We start from the raw sequence: 18,404 nt of genomic DNA, 5'->3' as shown, positions 1-18,404 counted from the left end.
TGAGGCCGCTGGCAGCTCTCATTTCTTGACCTCAGCATGGTGATTAGCTCGCCAACTATAACCCGGTATTCAGATTGTGCTGCAAATAGCATATTGTAGAAAATTAATGAAGTCCGTTTGACAAAGCCAGAAAAAGTCACTTGACTGCACTTTTAAACACTTGGGTGGTTGCACTGTACAATTGCACCAACCTGCTCAGTTGCGTAGATTGGTCAGCACAATTACACGCGTTTGGTGGTAACTTGTGTCAAGTGATTACTATAAATCAATGACGCATCAGACTAATCAGGCCAGCCTGAATAAGAACAGGCATCTCCATATAGAAGTAGTCGCTATACAAACTTGCTATGCAGGGTTGTCAGTGAGTACTTGTAGGTGGCAAGTTTCTTTAAGTCATTGTGCAGTAGTAGTGTCCAAATTACTGAACTCACAACCACTTTACACACATTATCCAGTTACAACTTGAGAGCTTTGATTCATTAATAGACTCGATGCTCAAAAATCAGAATAAAGCAGCCTTTTTATTGCAGCACATATTTTAAGACATTACATGGACCCACTCCATCATCAGACCCCGGCCTTGGTCTGGCTGTTGGCTGGCAGTGGCTTGCCCATGTGGATCCCCACTGTGAGGCCACATTCTTTGCCGGCATATTTCTCTTTGACCTCGGGCTTCAGCAGGAAACCCTTCTCCTTGTCAAAGTAGTCCAAGGGAGCAAAGTACACAGTGGCTTCCCCACAGAGGTTTTGCAGTCGTGTGCGCCAGCCCTCCAGCATGGAGCTGCGAGATTCAGGAGAACCAGTAGCAGGATCCCAGAAGATCTGAGGGGCAAAAACCTGGAAGCCACAGTAGTTCAGGATCCCGTTCTGCACACAGGGGGGAGCAGCTGTTACCACATGACAGATCATTTCATGCTTGGCTCGGTTTATAGTGAGACCTCACCTGCAGTGGCCACAGTGTGACATTGATGTCTCCATTGATGCCAGTGTCACTGTACACAGATTCAGGACAGTCAGTGGTGAAGGACAGCATGGCTTTCTTGTCCTGTACAGAGGAAGGAGTGAGCAAAGAGGGAGAGGACACAGCCTGAACACAGACACGTTGGTGGAGCTCTCACCTTGAAGATCCCCTCACTGTACCGCTTCTCCTGTGCGTAGGCAAAGCCCAACACCCGATCCATCCACCCCTTCATGATTGCAGGAACAGATGACCAGTACATGGGGAACTGGGAACACAGGTTTAATGGTCATTTTGATGAGGACACCTGATCACAGAGACATTCCCAGTCAAACACTACCTGAAAGATGACAAGGTCTGCCTCCTTGAGCTTCTCCTGCTCTTTTTTGAGGTCTTCTGCAAGTCTGCCCTCCTCTGATGCCAGTTTGATCTCCTTTGCGTAGCAGAAGTTCTCAGCATCCTTCACTCCACCTGCAACAAAAATCTAGTGTTTGTATCTGATGAACAGAGCAAAGATGTTTTAATACCTGTAGGATACTGGTATACCAGTGATGTCCTCAGTTGTAGCAGCAGCTTTGAACTTCATGGCGTACAGGTCAGACACCTCTACAGTGCAGCCTTGAGCAGTCAGAGCTGCCACAGCAGCATCTTTGGCAGCAGCATTGAAAGAGGTAGGGCTCTCATGGGCATACACAATCAGCACTTTCTTGACTGCAAAGTCAAAGAGAATAGATAAAACAAAGTGCCCATTAGAGCAGAACCAGTTCATTAAAGCACTGAAAATAAAAACAACCATCAAAAATACTTACACATTCTGACACAAGTGCTCCGTGGTGACTGCTGATGCTCACAAGTCACTAGTACTCCAATGGGGGGAAAACTGCTACTGGTGTAAAGCTCAGTATCCAGGATTTATACACCCAATGGGCTCTGCTTCAACCAGGTGCAGTCAATCAGCAATCAGAGTCATCACTCTGCCAGCTGGAAGTGGGGGATTTTCTCTAAGGCCTCTCATCTTCAGATCTTTTTGTCTTTTAACTGCATGGACACCAAGCATGCGTCACTCCTACAAGATGATTAAAATTAGTTTTTCAATGTCTGTCATTTAAAAGACATGAAAATGAATCATCTTTCAGAGAAACTGATGTCGTCACCATGACATGAATGTTATCTAAGGGTTAATTAATTCTATTAGATGTTGAAACGAGGAGCTAAGCAATTAAACAGGGGAATGATCTTCATTAATCTATATACTTATGCAAAATTAGCGCCAAGATAAAAGTTTGTAGCTATTACAGATATTATGAAAGCAGCCGTGAAATATTATTACTAAATCCTTCATGCCTGTAGCTGGAAAAGCAAATTATAACATGTCAAGTTCAATCTGCTACAGATCGCATAGAAACCATCGGTTGAGAAAGCATCAAAACAATCGCAACAGTTAACTGTGGTCATTCTTCTCTAGCTGCAGGCTGTGGGGGGGAGCATAAGCTGCAGGTTAAAAACCTTTTTAAACAGAACAACGGGGGTGCAACAAAGCGTGCACATGTACACACAGTGAAGTCACTCAAAGAAAGCTGCGTGCTCCCACTAACATGATTTATATTCTGAAAACACTCCTCATTCTTCACCTCTGTGTCAAATTGCCATATTTTGTGGGGGTATATTATGGCAACCTCACGCAGGCCACAGTGCGTATGAGGCCCCATCTATCATATACAACCCACCCTCTCGAGAACAACACAAACAGACACACAGAGGCAGAGAGATGGAGTAGGCGGCTGGTAGATAAGGCAGAATGTGAGTGTATAACACCACCAAATGACTCTCTCTGACAATGGACACCATTATCTAGCACTGCGTTGTTTTTCTCTTTTATTGGTCTCAGCATATTCATAATTCAACACATGACATACAGGAAACACTAACATAAACATTCTGACTGAAAGAAGAAATCAAGTGACCCATCGGTCAGCTGAGGCTCTCACCTCAAAGACATGCGGCGGCAATGCCAGTTCTAAAACTCAGAATAAACACACCCGGATGCGCTGGCAGGCAGCTTTTTGAGGCAATTTGGCGGTACAGCAGGGGGAGAGAGGTTTGAAATCAGTAAAAATGCAAGCGTCAGCTTTAAAGAACAAAAAGCAGAGGATGTTAGCTCATAGCAAACAGCTGCTGGCAAAGCCGCATGTATTTTTATGCCTCAAAAAGTTGCCGGGACATCACAGCCTTGAGGGAAATGTGACGGATCCATGCCCTTTTCTGCTGCAAAGGAAGTGCTTTAGTACCCATGTTTGGGATAGGTAGGTAGAACTGGCCATAGAAAGAAGATGAGTTCAATTTACAGTGATGTAATGACATATACAATATATTATACAGCGGTTTATGTGGGGGGTTTATGTTGTTTGATGTAAGCTGGCTCTTAATTTCTCTGCCTCGTTATACTTCAAGCAGATTCATCATGAGTAACATAGTTTCTTAGGTAGAATTATACACGTTTTGTTGTTTTTGTTGTTGTTTTTAAGAGGGCCTGTTATGCATTTTCTTATGTTATGACATATATATTTATATATAGAGAGAGAGAGAGAGAGAAATTACAAGTTTCATGTCCATATTAAAGAGGATCTGTTCTATTCATTTATAGTCCATATTTCTATTCCTGGGCACTACTAAAGTACCTTTTAATAAAAGCAGCTCAAAATAATCCTTATTTATATTTATTTGATCCTTTTTGCAGCCCTTGCTCCGTCCTCTGAGTGAAACAAGTTGTTCAACTGTGTCGCCGCTCCATGTAAGCTATCTTATTCTAATTGGATATCCCTCGTAAACAAAAGGTTTGAACAACAGGTGGGCGGGACTTCTGTTGTCACAGTAAGAGAAGGAAAAACTGTGTGAAACTGAGCATTTGGCTCACAGGCGTTACTTATTAAACTTTTAATATCAGCAACACTGATAATACAACCCCTTTAAACATGCCAAAAGTGTGTGTGTATGAAACAAAAGCTTATGCTTGAGACAGTTTTTTCCATTCTTAACTCTGAATTCCTTTTAGGATGTTCTGTTTGCAAGAAGCTGCCAATCAGTTAACAGTTGGCTTGAACAGGAGAGGAGATAAAAATGCTTTACTTTGCTTGTGAGAATCTGCACCAAAGCCCAGCATAAGATATACAAGGCTCATTTTGAGCCTGAGTGAATGATGCAAAACCACTTCAGTATAGTCCAAGAATAGAAATATGGAGCCAGAAACAGACCCCACTTAAATATCTCATCTCTCTTCAACACTGATTCCAGCTCATTTATTTAGATTTCAAGAGGTGTGTGAATGACTGAAACTAAAACACAGTTTATAGCATTCGTGTCTTAAATGGCCAATCTCAGTATAGTGCATTTTCTTTTTTAATGTTAGCAGTGGACTCGTGTCTTGATACCCATATTAAAAGAACCCCATTCCCCCTTAAATGCAGCGCTACCCCTTCCCCACACTAATTCAAGCCCCCATGCCCCCACCCAATATAACTTTATACAAACTGATAAAACTTCACGAAAATTCACCATCAACACAAAGGTCACACAAAGTCCTGTGGTTACATCCATCCTGTAAAAACTAAAAACAGCGGACATCAACATCCGCTCGGACCGCTCCCTCATGTGTTGGTTGATAGGGTCACATATATATAAGCACGCTCTCTACGTGCACCCAGATACAGTATATACATATACAAATGTAATCCCCAGGGGAGTAAAGACAGGCAGCACTTGCAGTCAGGTCAGGCTTATGTTTCTATTGCATTGCAGCTCATTGCATCCTTCTGTTGCCAAACAGTTAGACAGGTTGTTTAAGTGTTGTCAGGGGATACAATGGTATTTTTAGGACTAAAAGTAAAGGGGGAGTTTGAGGATTTAATGGCAGAACAGGTGGTGAGAATTCATTAGTGTGTACGCAGAAGTGCAGGTGGAGTGGAGGTCGGAGAGTCCATATCCGATCAATCGTGGATAACAATGGGGCCTCGCATTCTCAGGCTGGGGTGAGGGTGTGGAGGGGCGAGGACAAGCCCCTGCGGTGGACCCTGGGAGACCCTGCGCAGGGTGATTTGCTCACAAGGTTGCCGGCAAGCGTGCCTCAGCTGGGAGCGAGACAACATCCGTCGAGCCCGCCTAGATGGATGGAGACAACATGGGACAAGATGAGTGAAGAAAAAAAACAGGGATGCAGAGATAAACAGCATTAATAAAACTAAAAGGATGTTCCTGATCTTAGGCGTTTGGTACTTGTTTTATGCTTCCTCTCTGCCATATTTCAGGGGCTTATATTATGTTTTTCATTCAACTCCAGGTCTGAAGCAAACTTCTAAGTGCCTCAGTTCTACAAAAGACTACCAGAGACTGGCTTCATAGTTGGTTAGTCTGGTTGCCATAAACTCATGTGTTAAAATGCACAACTTTGCAGCTGAAATTAACATGTTTACACCTGGGCAGTAGTTCAACTACCGGTATGCTTGTAAGATTTTGAAATTTTTTTAATGCAGTAATCTGAAAAAATGGCATACTGTGTGGTGCAGTTTGTGCATCAGACTGGCTATGTCCATACTATATATTCATCTTTTATTTTTCCAACCTTTTCTAACAATCGACACTACTGACTTTGCAAATTCAGATTAATAATACAAAGATTTGGTAAATTTTATAGGTAAGACTTTATCGATCCCCTAGGAAATTCCCTAGCAAGCCAAGCTGCAATGTCAGCAGTTATAACCCATTAGACTACATTTTACAGAAATGGTATTATAAGTAAATTTACCTTTGGTACTTTAACTGTATTTCACTGCTTAAAAATGCAAATATCAGCAGCTAATCCAACTATTGCCTCGAGGGTCAGGGAAACAATAATCACTCAACATGAGTCGAAAATCCTTAAATAAATAAAACAAAACAACAACAAAAAATGTTTTTACTAATACTTTAGCACTGAATTGCTGTCATGTGACTGACTGATTGTACAGTAACAAGCAGATGAGTAGGTGTACTTAATAAAGTGGCTTCTGAATGTATTTCTTAGCCTGCAAATAATGCTTGTCTGAGACGATTACTCATGTTGACTGCATCAACACATAGAGCCCAAATATACAAATTATGAAACTGACTTCATGAGACAGGTGATTTATCACCGTGGGCTTGCCATACTGCGCTACTGGTTGTTAATCATCTGGTTGTTTGGTTGGAAAAAATGTAATCATCAGTCAACATCTGATTCTGGTTTTAGAATCAGTGTCTCTTAAATATGAGCAAGAAAATGGCTTCTGATTTCTCTGATCAGTGCAATTTAAGCAGAAAAGTGCAAACAGCCAGAGAACGGCGAGTTCAAGACACGAAGATGAAAAATCTCATAAAGAGAGAAAGCTGTGAAGTTTAGGGTAGTTTGAATGATTTAATATGAGCACAGTTCAGCTGGAGGGCAATACATTGCGGATCCAGGCTGTTGAGAAGGTAATTAGATACAACTAGATTCTTCTCATCTCGAGAGATTTACTATAGGAGAGTGCAGCGCGTTCCGAGCACCAGAACAAATACACGTGTCTGTTATGAAGTAATAGAGGAGAACATTTTTGCAGGATTTTCTGGCTCGTTGAGGGTTTTGTAGGTAATTTCCAGACTGCAGTGGGCTTTGCGGCGTGACAGGAAAGCACTTTTTACAACCCACAGGCACTAAAGAATCCCAGATTCTTGGGACACACTCACAAGTCTTGGACAGAGCGCTAATTGAATCCAAATGGAGACAAATGCAAGGTGCATAACCACAATGTATAGGTGATTATTCATGGTTCCCTTAGAGCAGTCTGAGACTTAATGCACAGCAAAGCTCTTTGTGCAATCTCATTTTCTTCCCCTTTCCTATTGCTGTAAATGTTGTCTCGTATTGTGAATGCAAAACACACCGGCTGCCTCCAAATCCCCGCTGCACTGCACAACTATAATGTGCCGAACCACGGGGATCTCCTACCGAGCAGATTACAGTACATTATGTGCCAGTACATCCAACACCACCACATGTGTCTGAATGTGCATGTAAGAGTCTCCACACAAATCTCTCAAGTACAGTATACCCTGACACTGAGCACCGCATGCGTGTGCTATGGCTCAAAGTTAGAGGACACGCAGTTATAACACGGAGGGAAAACAGAACGGATTTATCTCTGCTGGTTGTCTGTTCATCTGGTTGTTGGGAGGAAGAAAGCAAACATGTAAATCTATCCTCAAACATATCAGCCTGTCTCATTTATATTCTGCTTTGCTCTGCTTCTGTATCCTAATGTTCCCCATTTCTGACGCTTTGCTATAGACAATCATTCGATATATGATATTATAACACTGTTAATACTGAGGCATTGTTAAGCACTTTAAGCACCATTTCGCTGTTTTAGCTGTGAAGCTTGTGTATCCATTTTATTTGCAGTTTGATTGCTTAGTTCAGAAGTTCGGAGCCTCTCCAAATGCAAATCCATAAAATCTGAAGGATAATGTGACAAATTTGGGGAAGAAATGAGACGTGCTCATTTTCCAGCTCCATATTTAGCGCTTTGAGTGCTCCGGAAGAGTAGAAAAGCGCAATATAAGAATCAGTCCATTTACCATTTGCCATTTATTTTTAATCGTGGATTCTACTATAGTAGCTTATCATGATTCATAGTTTAAAGTAAGCTCCTTAGTTTTAGCTTTTCTATCCTTAATCTAGTTTTCTTCTGACTGGCTGCAAAAGATTTAATCACCAGCTGGGTGGAGCTTCCTTGCCTCGGATGACCAATCTAGGGATAACCAATTTGTCTAAGACATCATGAAGACCAAAGCCCTAGCCTTTGGTTCACAAGGATTACCTTTACATACACTTATTATTTAAAACATTAGCCGTGTTAATGTAGAGCTCATTTTAGTATAACTTGGTTGTTGAGTGTTTATCCAAGTTACATTCTATGTAAATCCTAGATATGGTTGTGTGTGAAAATCTCTGTGAAACTGAAGTTTTGGAAAAATCCAGATCAGCCAATCTGGCACAAGAGCCCGACCACATTCAAAGTCACTTGAATCCCATTTCTTCCTAATTCTCATGCTCGATTTGAACTTCAGAAAGTTGTGCTGCGAGTTACTGTCATGCGACTGGCTGATTAGAGATTTACAAGCGATTAAACAGGTGTATCTACAAAAGTATTTGGTAAGGATATATGAGAGAAAATAAGGAAAACATGTCAGGTCCAATTTATAGCAATTTCTCTTTGCAAACATCTGATTTTTGTGATATCTTGGGAGTATTCGATTTCAGGAATTAAACAAGCTGCCATTCATTTACTCACCAAAATGCAATGGGGGGTTTTCCAATTAAATAAGGGGGAAAAAGTCACTGGAGTGCTATTTTTTATCAGCAATGAAAGAAATGAGGAACAGTGGTGTAATAGTTTTGTATTTACTGGTTATTTATGGACTGCTGTCACCTCAAGGGAGGAAAACATTAAAAGGTAGGAAAAGTGGGCTCTTTATACCTGGTTTATACTTTGAGTGTAAAATGCAATTTACATGCGAACAAAATATTTTAACATAGTCTTTACATGAAAGCCATGAAAGATTGCTAAAGATTATTATAGTTCCCAGAGGATGTTCTCGCTTACTTTCTTGTACTTTCTTTAAGTAGTCTTCAGGAATAGTTCTCCGGGCTACATGAAAGACATGCTTTGGATGTTGGCTGCCTTTTGTTCCATTTACAGTTGAGTTCATCCACCTCTGCCTCAACAATGTTGAGGTCCAGGCCCTGGGGGTGCCAGTCTTTGACTGATGGTGTTCCATTCTCTGTTTTTCTATCCAGGTATGTTTTTATTGCACTGGCAGTGATTTTGGATTCATTGTCCTGCTGAAAAATTAAGTAATGCCAAGTAGATCCTTTCCAGATGGCATTGCACGGTGGATGAAAATCTGACGGTACTTTCTGCATCTACAATGCCATCAAGTTTGACAAGATGCCCAACACCACTGGCTGAAATGCAGCCCTAAACCATGACATAGCCTCCAGCATGTTTTACAAATAGCTGTAGACACTCCATGTTTTGCTTTTTTCCTGACCTCCTCTAGACACAATGATGGCAATTCAAATAAAAAGTCTTTCATTTGGATTGATCTCTCTGTAACACCTGCTGCCGCTGATTTTAAGTCCAGTTCTTGTGTGATTATTGTACAATATTTTAAAAAGTTTAAATTTTCCTGTCCATAGTTTCAAATTTTTTATTGCCTAACTAGTAGAATTGTTTTAATGACGCTCCACTGCGTCACCTAAAATGAAACACATTTTGTCATCTCTACTTTCATTTCTATTTATCTCTCTCCCATCTCCGAATTAGTGGGAGACATCTCCAACCCCTTGTCTATACTCTGTGTTTTCATCATACTCAGAGAAAAGGAGAAGCAAAGAAAGGGAGTTGATGAAACCTCTGATCATTTCTCATTAGCACCAACTTTTCAGGGCACATCTATTAATGCATTTTGTTCAGAAAGGCATTAATTGTCTCTACTAGGAGAGAATTAAACAAAGGGTGCAGAATTCAGATCGATGCTGTCCCACTCACACGGCCATGTTGCCTTGGTGGTAACTGAGTGATTCATGCAAGTGCAGCCATGGTTAATGTGGTAATGATATTTCCACTCAGGGCACAACGGTGCCAGGCTCCATCTGCACCAGTTAGCCTCCTCTAATTTTAGCCCCAGCGGTCCGAGGGCGGCTGTGAGAGCCGAGCGCTATGGCTCATTTAGACACAGGCTTAATGGAGGAACATCTTTCTCTTGCACATGGGAACACATACGTACGTGTATGAGTCCATGCGGGAAAGTGCATGTGTACATTTAAAGAAAAAGTAAATGGATGTAAATTCAGTCACATAGAAAAAAGTATATTAATGGCTAAAGCAACGCAAAAAGAAACAGACCATGAAGGTGAATACACTTGAATGAAGAGGTTTTTTATTAAAAATGTATACGCGTATTTGTTTATAATGCAGAAAAAAAACCAACAGCAACAAAATCAATGGCAGGCTGTTTCAGCTGAAAAGCTGGAGGATGATGAAACAGCATGTTTTGAACAGCTGTTTATGGCACAGTTAATCGCATTTATTAAATGTTTTATTAAATTACCTGAATGCACCATGAAATCTTACATTTCAGCTGGACTTTGGTTAAATCTTCAGAAAGTATACCATCTTTCACCCGTGCCTTCAAAGACATGCTTGTGCTTATGAGAGGATTCATCATAAGTGGGATATGATATTCACATTCACCCCTTGGGAACCTGAATGTCTGCACCACCTAACCCTCAGACCCACAGGGCTAATGTAGCTAAAAGGTAACTGAACTGAATCAGACAGCAATAAATAAATAACTAGAAATCTGACCAAGACAAATCCTTAAGCGCCTTGAGGCAACTATTGTTGTGACTTGGCTCTATATAAATAAAACTGAATTGAATTCACAGTGAAGCACAAGATTAATGTCTATATGGGAAAAAATGCATCCACATCCTTGACTGAATCCAAGTGTGGGACTAGTCTCAAAGGTTTGAACTGGACTTGTTCTCTGCTTGTTTCTTTGCTCTCTTTACTGTTAGTTTTGATTTTCTGTGAGTCTTCAGTTCTGGATACATGTTAGCTCTAGTTTGTTTGTGTGTCTGCGTTTCACTGTTTCCAGTTAAAAACTATGTCATTTTTTAGTTATCAGGCTCTTATGTCTTCCATCTTTGCTCTTTAGCTCTACTTCCCTTCCTCATTGTCAGTGATTGTCCTCACCTTCACTTGTGTTTCATTACCACACTGTGTTCATGGGGTAATCCCCTGATTATCCCATGTGTACATAAAATAGTCCAATTCTTCTCCTTAGTCTCTGTTTGCTTACCTGCATGTTCTCTTGTGGTGTCTGAATAACATCTGTTTAATATTTGGGCTTTTATCAGTGAATATACAGCTTGTTAATTGGTCTGTTGCACTTTGGCTCTTATGCACTGCACACTCCCCACAGTCTGCAAACTTTAACAAACTGTGACAGGGGGCCAAATTTAGATATAGTGAGCCTAAAAACACAAATCAATCATGAAATTTGTACTATTTATAGATCCATTAATTTTCTTCCATGTATCTAATTCGAAGGAGGGGTTTTGAGTCTATCTCAGTGGCCATAGGGCAAGAAGCGGGGTACAGCGGGGACTTTGGACTGTGGGAGGAAGCCATAGTACCCCAAGAGAAACCACGCAGACACAGGGAGAACATCTGCACAGAAAGGACCTTCAAATCCAGGACCTTCTTGCTGTGAGGCAACAGTGCTAACTATCACACCACTGTGCTGCCCAAGCTTCTTACTGATTTAAAATCCTTTAAAGTTGTCAAAACCCCTTAAACCCCCCCCCAAAAAAAATAGTACAATATGACATGAGTGTGTTAATCAGTTTCCAAATTTTCCATCCAGTTGGTCAAAACAGTGTTGAATGATGCGCTGATGTGTTTGCACTCTTAGGGCATTGTGTTGTATCCTTTTGAGCTGATGTGCATTGTGCATCTGTCTCAAGGTCACCATGAGACAAAAATAACTCGCTGTCCATTTCTGTCCCAGACTATTTCCTGTCATCTGCTTTCGCTCAGCTGTCAGCATCTTCCTTCAGACACACACACACACACAACAAGCCTATCAGAATTCAAGAAAGGGTCACCTTTGCTTACCTGGTCTCCCGTGTGACAAGGAAGAAGCTGTCATCGGGAGCATCAATCCAATTAGGGCGCCTCTTGCGAATCATCACTCCTCCTCTGGTATTTCCACTGCTGCTGCTGCGGCCGTTATGCTGCAAGACATACATCCGAACGTTAGAGAGCAGTCGATGCAGCTGTAGAGGAAGTGTAAAGCAAATAGAAAATAAGCCTACCATGAGAGGTCCACCTGTTGTACCTGGGTTCTCTGCAAAAACAAACCCACAGCAGTGAGAGAAAGAGGCAAAGTACACATGAGGGAATCTGCCAGTTGCGAGTAGTATTGATTGGTTTTATTTCTTGTCCTAGTTACAAGTTGTGCAACAAATAACTGTGTTTCAATTTCAGTAAAAAAAAGTGAAGTTACCAATAAAAAACAAAGTGTCAAACTGAAGTTGAACCATCCAAATTATCCAAATGACCCCCATCTGCTGATTCGTTTTCATTAGAATTAGTTGTCATTCTCTCCAACGAGCTAGTTTAGATAAGAAATGGCAGAAAAGGTTATCAACTCCAGATGTATTCCTACTAATTGGATTTTTTATTAAGCATAAGGATAACAAAACATTGGATATCAACACTATTTATTCCCCAGACTTAATTCACATTACGAGTAACTTAAAAAAAAGAAAGAAGGGATGCATTTTCTTTTTTCTTTTGAATGTGGGGGGCTTTAAACAGAATGGACTTTCTGCTTTTGAGCAGGATTAAATTAAGCAAATCTGAAAATAATTACCTTTGTGGGATTAAATCAGATCTTTTTCTTTTTACTGATTAATAAGAGTCTGTGATGTACCTGTGCGCCTGTCTGGGTCAGCCCTGCTGTGGTGATGATAGCTGCGTTTTCCCAGCATGCCGTGAGGCCCATGTGGTAGAGAGGAGAGTAGGCGTCTAGGGGGAGGCGTCTGAAGGCCCGGGGTGCGGTGGGAGCGAGGGGCGTGGGTTGCTGGACGGGACTCTGGAAAAGACACACCGGAGGTGCATGAAGTGGCTCCTATAGACCATCTGAGTTATTTCTGCTCATGTTTTATTGGCTTAATGGGTTAGACTCCTACTGCTCAAACACTGACTGTGTGTTCATTTACCTAGAAACTGCAGGACACTAGTCAGAGTGCTCCTTTGGGCGGCTCTGGTTTTAGGTAGGCGAGTCCCCTGCCCTTCCGACACCCTTAACATGTCTAAACCAAACACACATACACAGAAATTTTTGTTAATCCCCTCTTCTCCCCGTATTTAAATTTAAAAAGAATTTAAAAAAAAACCTATTTATCCGTTTATCAACATGAACATCTCATGCAGATGAAAATGGCCTCTTCTCAGGTACATGATTATGGATAAAGACCACAAGATGCAGGATTTGATGCAAAGGAGCAAATGACTGAGGTATTTTGCAGCGACTTGCTCTAAGGGAGGAGAAATCTCCCCCCCTCTCACATGCGCATACAGATGTCAGCACATGCTTACATGCATGAAAACATATCGTAGACACATACATTCAATTATGAAGACGGCATGACAGCAGGCACTGGAGGTTGAGTCCATGCTGAGGAGCGGGGGAGGCGGGGGTGCCGCTGTGCTTCCTCTGAGTGTGGTGGAGTTGATGGACAGAGAACACAGACACATGAAGCACAAGGACTCGGAAAAGATGCTTTCAGGTGTGACTTTATTGCAGGTCTACTCCACATTCACACAGCAATGAAAGAAAAGAGCAAAAAAAAAAAAGTAGAGGTAGAAGATGAGATGAGAATATTGCAACAGTCGTTAGAGAATGAAAGATGAGGGAGGGGAAATCGAAGGCGAGGAATGAGTCTGAGTGGCAAATCCTGTCCACAGGATATACGAGACAGGGTGGATTCATATGAATATTGCATGATTTGAAACACAGGAAATTAGCTGAGTGAATAATATGGCAAAAGGTCCATCCCCAAATGGGATCTGGACTCCTTATGATTGGGCCTGATCTACTAGGGGCGATGCAGCCAGCAGCTATACCCAAGTCTTCTCTTCACCTTCCTTCCTTCAGGGTTCCAAATCTGTCTGAAGCTCACAATCAATCCAAACAGTTCACTTTGTCTTGTACACAGATACACACATGATCAATAGGAGGGAAAAACGCATGTGGAAAAAAAAAAAAAAAAAAAAAGAAGTTTAAATTAAAAAAATATTTAAAAATGGTGATGGCAAAGACAGTGAAGCTGAGGTTCAGTATTTACAATGAACATATGTGGCTGAGACAACTCACTCAGTCATAACAGCACAGACTGGACGCACCTTTACCAGGAGCGCCGTGCAAAATAGAGCTTTTCTTAATAAAATACATTTCCTCTACCAGCAACTTCAGCAAATATATACGGCTCAGACTAGACTTCTACTGGATGCTGTTACAATCTATTCATTATGACAGGAGCGACTTCAGTCACAGTGTGTGTGTGTGTGTGTGTGTGTGTGTGTGTGTGTGTGTGTGTGTGTGTGTGTGTGTATCCCTGTTTAACCACTCGAACAATGGCTTTTGGTTCAAAGTGACTCAGAAACATAACAACAACAGGCAAAAGAATAAAAAAAATAATAAAGAAAAAAAAACACGAATGAAAAGATGATCAAAACTCAGTTATGAGGACAGGCAGTCTTTATTGGAAACGGGGGGGAGAATACAAAAAACAAAATAACAATAATTATAATAAAACAGAAAGAGACAGACGGAGGGGGTGGGTGGGGCAGAGGCGAGCAGAGATGTCGGGGGCTGATGGTGGGGCAGTCGGGGTGAGGGGAGGTGTGTGTTGGTGTGTGTCTCTGTATGTTGTGTTCTGTCTGGAGATGTGTATGTGTATCCATGTGGCAGAAGTTAGGAGGAATTGAAAGAGCTCTTACACTCTGCCTTTATGGCCCCACAGTTAATGGGGACAAAGGGCCGGCGCGCAGCACGGCGCAGCCTGATGATGTCACGGCACATGTGCCGGGCCAGCTTGGTGAGGCGGGTGGCCTGCAGCAGGAAAGCCTGCTTGGTCTTCATGGAGGATTTGGGGCTGTTGCTGTTTCGCATCGGCACCATGTGGTTGGACTGGCGGGGAGCGTGACCCCTTGAGCGAGACTCCTGAGATCGAGGGAGGGACAGAAAGGAAGGAAAAAACAAACAAACAAAACACAAAAGAAAATTTAATCAGTTTGACATCCGGCAGAAAATGTAAAAGTCAGAGATGGGTCAACAAATCCAATGGTTTTTAAACTCTTGGGCTGGGAATGGGAACTTCAGTTGAATGGTTATATTTTTGCAGGGGGGAAAACTCATCTTCATTTAAATGCAGCCTTAGTGCATATGTGCACATCAAAGAGCTGCACTGAGCATAAAAACTCAAAAATAGACAATTTTGTTCAAAAAAACCCCAAAAGTGTATCATGTTAAAATTTCCAATAAAAAGGGATTAAAAAGGTTGAGTATATATATCATGCTGACCTTTATGTCACCAAAATTTAACTTGGATTTGGTTTTATTAACAAAGGCTATTAGTTTAAAATGTAGAATGGTGGCTTTCTTGGAGAGGGGGGGGGGGGGGGTCATGCCAGAAAAGGTTTGATAACCACTACACTAGCTTCTGTATTATTGGATTTTATTTTGAAAAACCATGATCAAAAGATTCACATTGGCTGGTTTGAAGGCTTTAACAAAAAATCTGAAAAACAAATTAGATTTTACTGTTATTTATTATTAAAAACATGCATGTTTAACACAAAACTGTTTTGTGGTTCAAACTGTTGTAGAGGGGAGTCTAATTCACTCTGTCGTCACTGTGGAGGCTACTGTTCGTGGTGCTGTTGAACTGTATTGTGTAATACAGTGAGGAGAATCTAATCATTTGCCCGCCCCGTTTATCCCAGCGCATAATTACAGCCTCTAAAACGGCCATAAAGTTGAATCAGCACCCTTCTGAAAACAGTTTAGATAAAAATCAAGCATTACAACCTTCCTGAGGGAAGGATTTATTGCAGGGCCGCTGCATTAGATAACTGGCAATCGAGCTTGTTTTGTGAAACAGAAGCAAAGCCACTGTTTTCAGATGAAGACTGATATTAGTAAAAGCTTCTATTATGGTTTCCATCAGCCACTTTCTTGGACTACTATTATTTTTATGTCTGGATATTTTGATATTTTGTCACTGCATCCATAAAATTTACATCAAGATGGTAAACGGGTTAAACTACTGAGTGCCTGATGGTCCCTTAAAAATATTTTTACCGCAGCACAATCAGCAACCTCTCCGGTGAGTCATCATGCAGCTAAACTCCAACTCCTTCGTCTTAGACTGCAGCTAGTAATGGTAACCCTTGTTCTGCTCTGCACCAACGAGGGGCTTAGCATAGAGCACGGCTGGGTAATTAATCTTCCCAAGAGGCCACGAGAAACTGGGATTGCTATGAAGGGCTGCACCAATAGCTTATAAAGAGATAAAAATGAATACTGAGCAGAATGGAGATCAGCTCATCGCTACAGCCCTCCACAACAGATCAAGATTCTTGTGTTCTCAGTTTCTCCTTGAGAAAACCGATTGCCCACCTCTGATACAGAGGCACATGAACCAGTTCTCCATCTGCTCCAAGCTTCTGGTTATGATAACCTTCAGCTAGCAGAGGATCACCAAAATAACCCACACTTCCATCACCAGCTGTATTCCAGTTGAAGAACATTTTTACCACAGCTTAAGATTATCTTTTTGGGATTGCCTCATCAGTGATGTGAAAGGGCCAGGAGCTAGCTGGTTTCTAGTGTCTGAACTTAAAATAAAGGCAAATTGTGGCCAAAAGAACAGCTTAAAATGTGTCACCAAATTTAAAGTGTCAGGAACGCTGCATCACACAGGAGGTACAGATTTTTACAAGTTTGTTTCAAAGGCTTTGTTTTTGTCTAACTCTAATATGAACATGTTTTAAGGACCTGCAGAAACCCTTCTCTGTACCCTCCACTGAGCTTACATTGCTTGCTGGAGTGGGTGAGGTCCTCTCCTCTGGACCCTCAGCTCTGCTTGGCATCTTCAGACCACCGTACTTCTTCCAGTACATCCAGCAGGAGACGCACAGACGACACTGCATGTTTGGAGGCCCCCATGAATACCACTGGGCTGACTGCATGGCTGTTAATGTATGGAATCCATTAACACTTGTTAGAGAGATGGCAGAAAAGACTGGTCTCAAGACACTAAGAATATTGATCTCCATCTTTTCCTGTGTGATTTTATCAATATTCATACTACACAAGACGTCACTATATGCTTGCTACTGACTTTAAGTGCTTACAAACATGAAACAGTGCACGAGGCCGTTGTACTGCAAAGTGAGCAGATATTAGGCATTTAGATTTATCATTTCCATCAAATAATTTTAGTTGTCAGCTTTTTTAAATATTCTACATTTTACAGTAGATTTTAAGGGGAATGTTAGGATGTGTTCAAGAACTAATAAGCAGAACTCAGGTTATAATTTTTACAATTCTCCCAGTTCTCAGTGCAATTGAGTCCCACCAAGGGACACAAAAATGAATATCATCATAATAAAACGTGACATCAGCAGAAGTCTGCCGCAGACAGATTTTTATGTCCAGCAGAATTATTATTACTGAAAAGTCAAATATCCAGAGAATCTTGCAACTTGTGTTATAGTGGATTGTTAAAATTCAGAAACAGTTATGTTGAAGGCATTTTATGCTACTTAGATTTTTGTTGACAAGGGGCAAAAAATGTGTATCCTCCAACAGGTTGATTTAAGGTGAAACTGGTCACAAAGAGTTAAACACTGCTGCACCAAAAGCCTTGGGGCAATGGGTTTGTTTTGGTTGCTAGCAGACTGCCACAGTTGCCTGCAGTTTGCACGCAAGATTTAGATTTACCTACAAATATATGCCAGCCCTTCCCTGAGCAGCAGCAAAACTGCATGGCACTACACAACCAGAAGCAGAGTCTGTACACCTTCACTCTGTTTGGGAAATACTTTTTTTTCCCCCTTCTTTGTGATCGGTGGTTGCAGTGGGTCATCAAAAGCTCTCTGGGCCTTTGTTCCAGGTTATTTATCAAAATCATTGCACCCATGCTTAAAAATGGCTCTCCTCGTAAGGGTGAAAGTAAAAGTAATAATAGAAGAGATAAGAAAGAAAGCAAAGTAGTTAAAATTATCTTGGTTTTGTTCTAGGAATGTGTGACTTGGGCTGTAGCTAACCACCCTGCTTGCTAATCCTCTCACAAAGTGAAATCTAATATTTTTAGGCAGCTAGAGGCACTCTGTTAACACTCTGGGTTGCATACTGTGGGACAACGATTTCCCCTTTCAGTCTGTGAAGCTGTTAATAATAAGCAAAGACTGAAAATAAAAGGAAAGCATTTCTTCTTTAAGTAAGAGAAGCGACAGCTGTCTAAGGCTTCATTTGTTTCCATTAGATTTCTAATTGACTTTTGTTCACTGCCCTCACCACTTAATTTCACACTTGCCATGGCTAATCACACACTCACTCTCACACGCACACACTAACTCACTGTAGCAGCTTTCGCAGGCTCTGCCCCCCCCTGCTGCGTGGTAGGCCCCGGGGCCCGCTCCGTTCACCGTCGCCATCTTGCCATTGGTCATCGAGATCTGGTTGGGGTTGGGTTTGTTACTGTCAGAGGACAGACAAAGTGATTTAGGAAGCAGAATGACAGCAGCTATAC

At 41.5% G+C, this 18,404-nt stretch overlaps 2 protein-coding genes across 4 annotated transcripts in view; both read right to left on the bottom strand.

Moving 5' to 3' along the window:
* Nucleotides 1-494: 494 nt before the first annotated feature.
* On the bottom strand, nucleotides 495-1,925 carry LOC146568705 (NAD(P)H dehydrogenase [quinone] 1-like). The gene is made up of 6 exons (XM_085284939.1): nucleotides 1,768-1,925; nucleotides 1,505-1,669; nucleotides 1,299-1,429; nucleotides 1,119-1,226; nucleotides 944-1,045; nucleotides 495-867 (listed from the first exon to the last, which is right to left on the bottom strand). Exons 1-6 carry the CDS (start codon nucleotides 1,769-1,771, stop codon nucleotides 568-570), a joined length of 810 nt encoding a protein of 269 aa, XP_085141065.1. The 5' UTR covers nucleotides 1,772-1,925; the 3' UTR covers nucleotides 495-567.
* A 2,539-nt stretch (nucleotides 1,926-4,464) lies between these two features.
* Nucleotides 4,465-18,404, bottom strand: part of mta3 (metastasis associated 1 family, member 3) — a 28,319-nt gene continuing 14,379 nt past the window's right edge. For 2 of the 3 annotated variants that reach the window (XM_085284938.1, XM_085284937.1), the window contains exons 12-19: nucleotides 18,234-18,352; nucleotides 16,684-16,841; nucleotides 14,587-14,809; nucleotides 12,804-12,896; nucleotides 12,515-12,676; nucleotides 11,895-11,926; nucleotides 11,695-11,813; nucleotides 4,465-5,113 (exon numbers count right to left, since the gene is read on the bottom strand). In XM_085284938.1, the coding sequence (XP_085141064.1) occupies nucleotides 4,942-5,113; nucleotides 11,695-11,813; nucleotides 11,895-11,926; nucleotides 12,515-12,676; nucleotides 12,804-12,896; nucleotides 14,587-14,809; nucleotides 16,684-16,841; nucleotides 18,234-18,352 (1,078 nt within the window). In that variant the 3' untranslated portion in view covers nucleotides 4,465-4,941. Of the gene's footprint in view, nucleotides 5,114-11,684; nucleotides 11,814-11,894; nucleotides 11,927-12,085; nucleotides 12,194-12,514; nucleotides 12,677-12,803; nucleotides 12,897-14,586; nucleotides 14,810-16,683; nucleotides 16,842-18,233; nucleotides 18,353-18,404 lie in introns of all 3 variants that reach the window. The other variant, XR_014893637.1, reaches the window with a different exon arrangement.

The sequence above is a fragment of the Mchenga conophoros genome, linkage group LG8 (genome assembly GCF_057382185.1).
Source record: "Mchenga conophoros isolate Kocher_MC1m ecotype Shallow Benthic linkage group LG8, M_conophoros_male_GT1.1, whole genome shotgun sequence".
NCBI lineage: Eukaryota > Metazoa > Chordata > Actinopteri > Cichliformes > Cichlidae > Mchenga > Mchenga conophoros.
The sequence above is the reverse complement of the archived record's forward strand: the minus strand, read 5'-3'. Positions and strand labels throughout refer to the sequence as shown.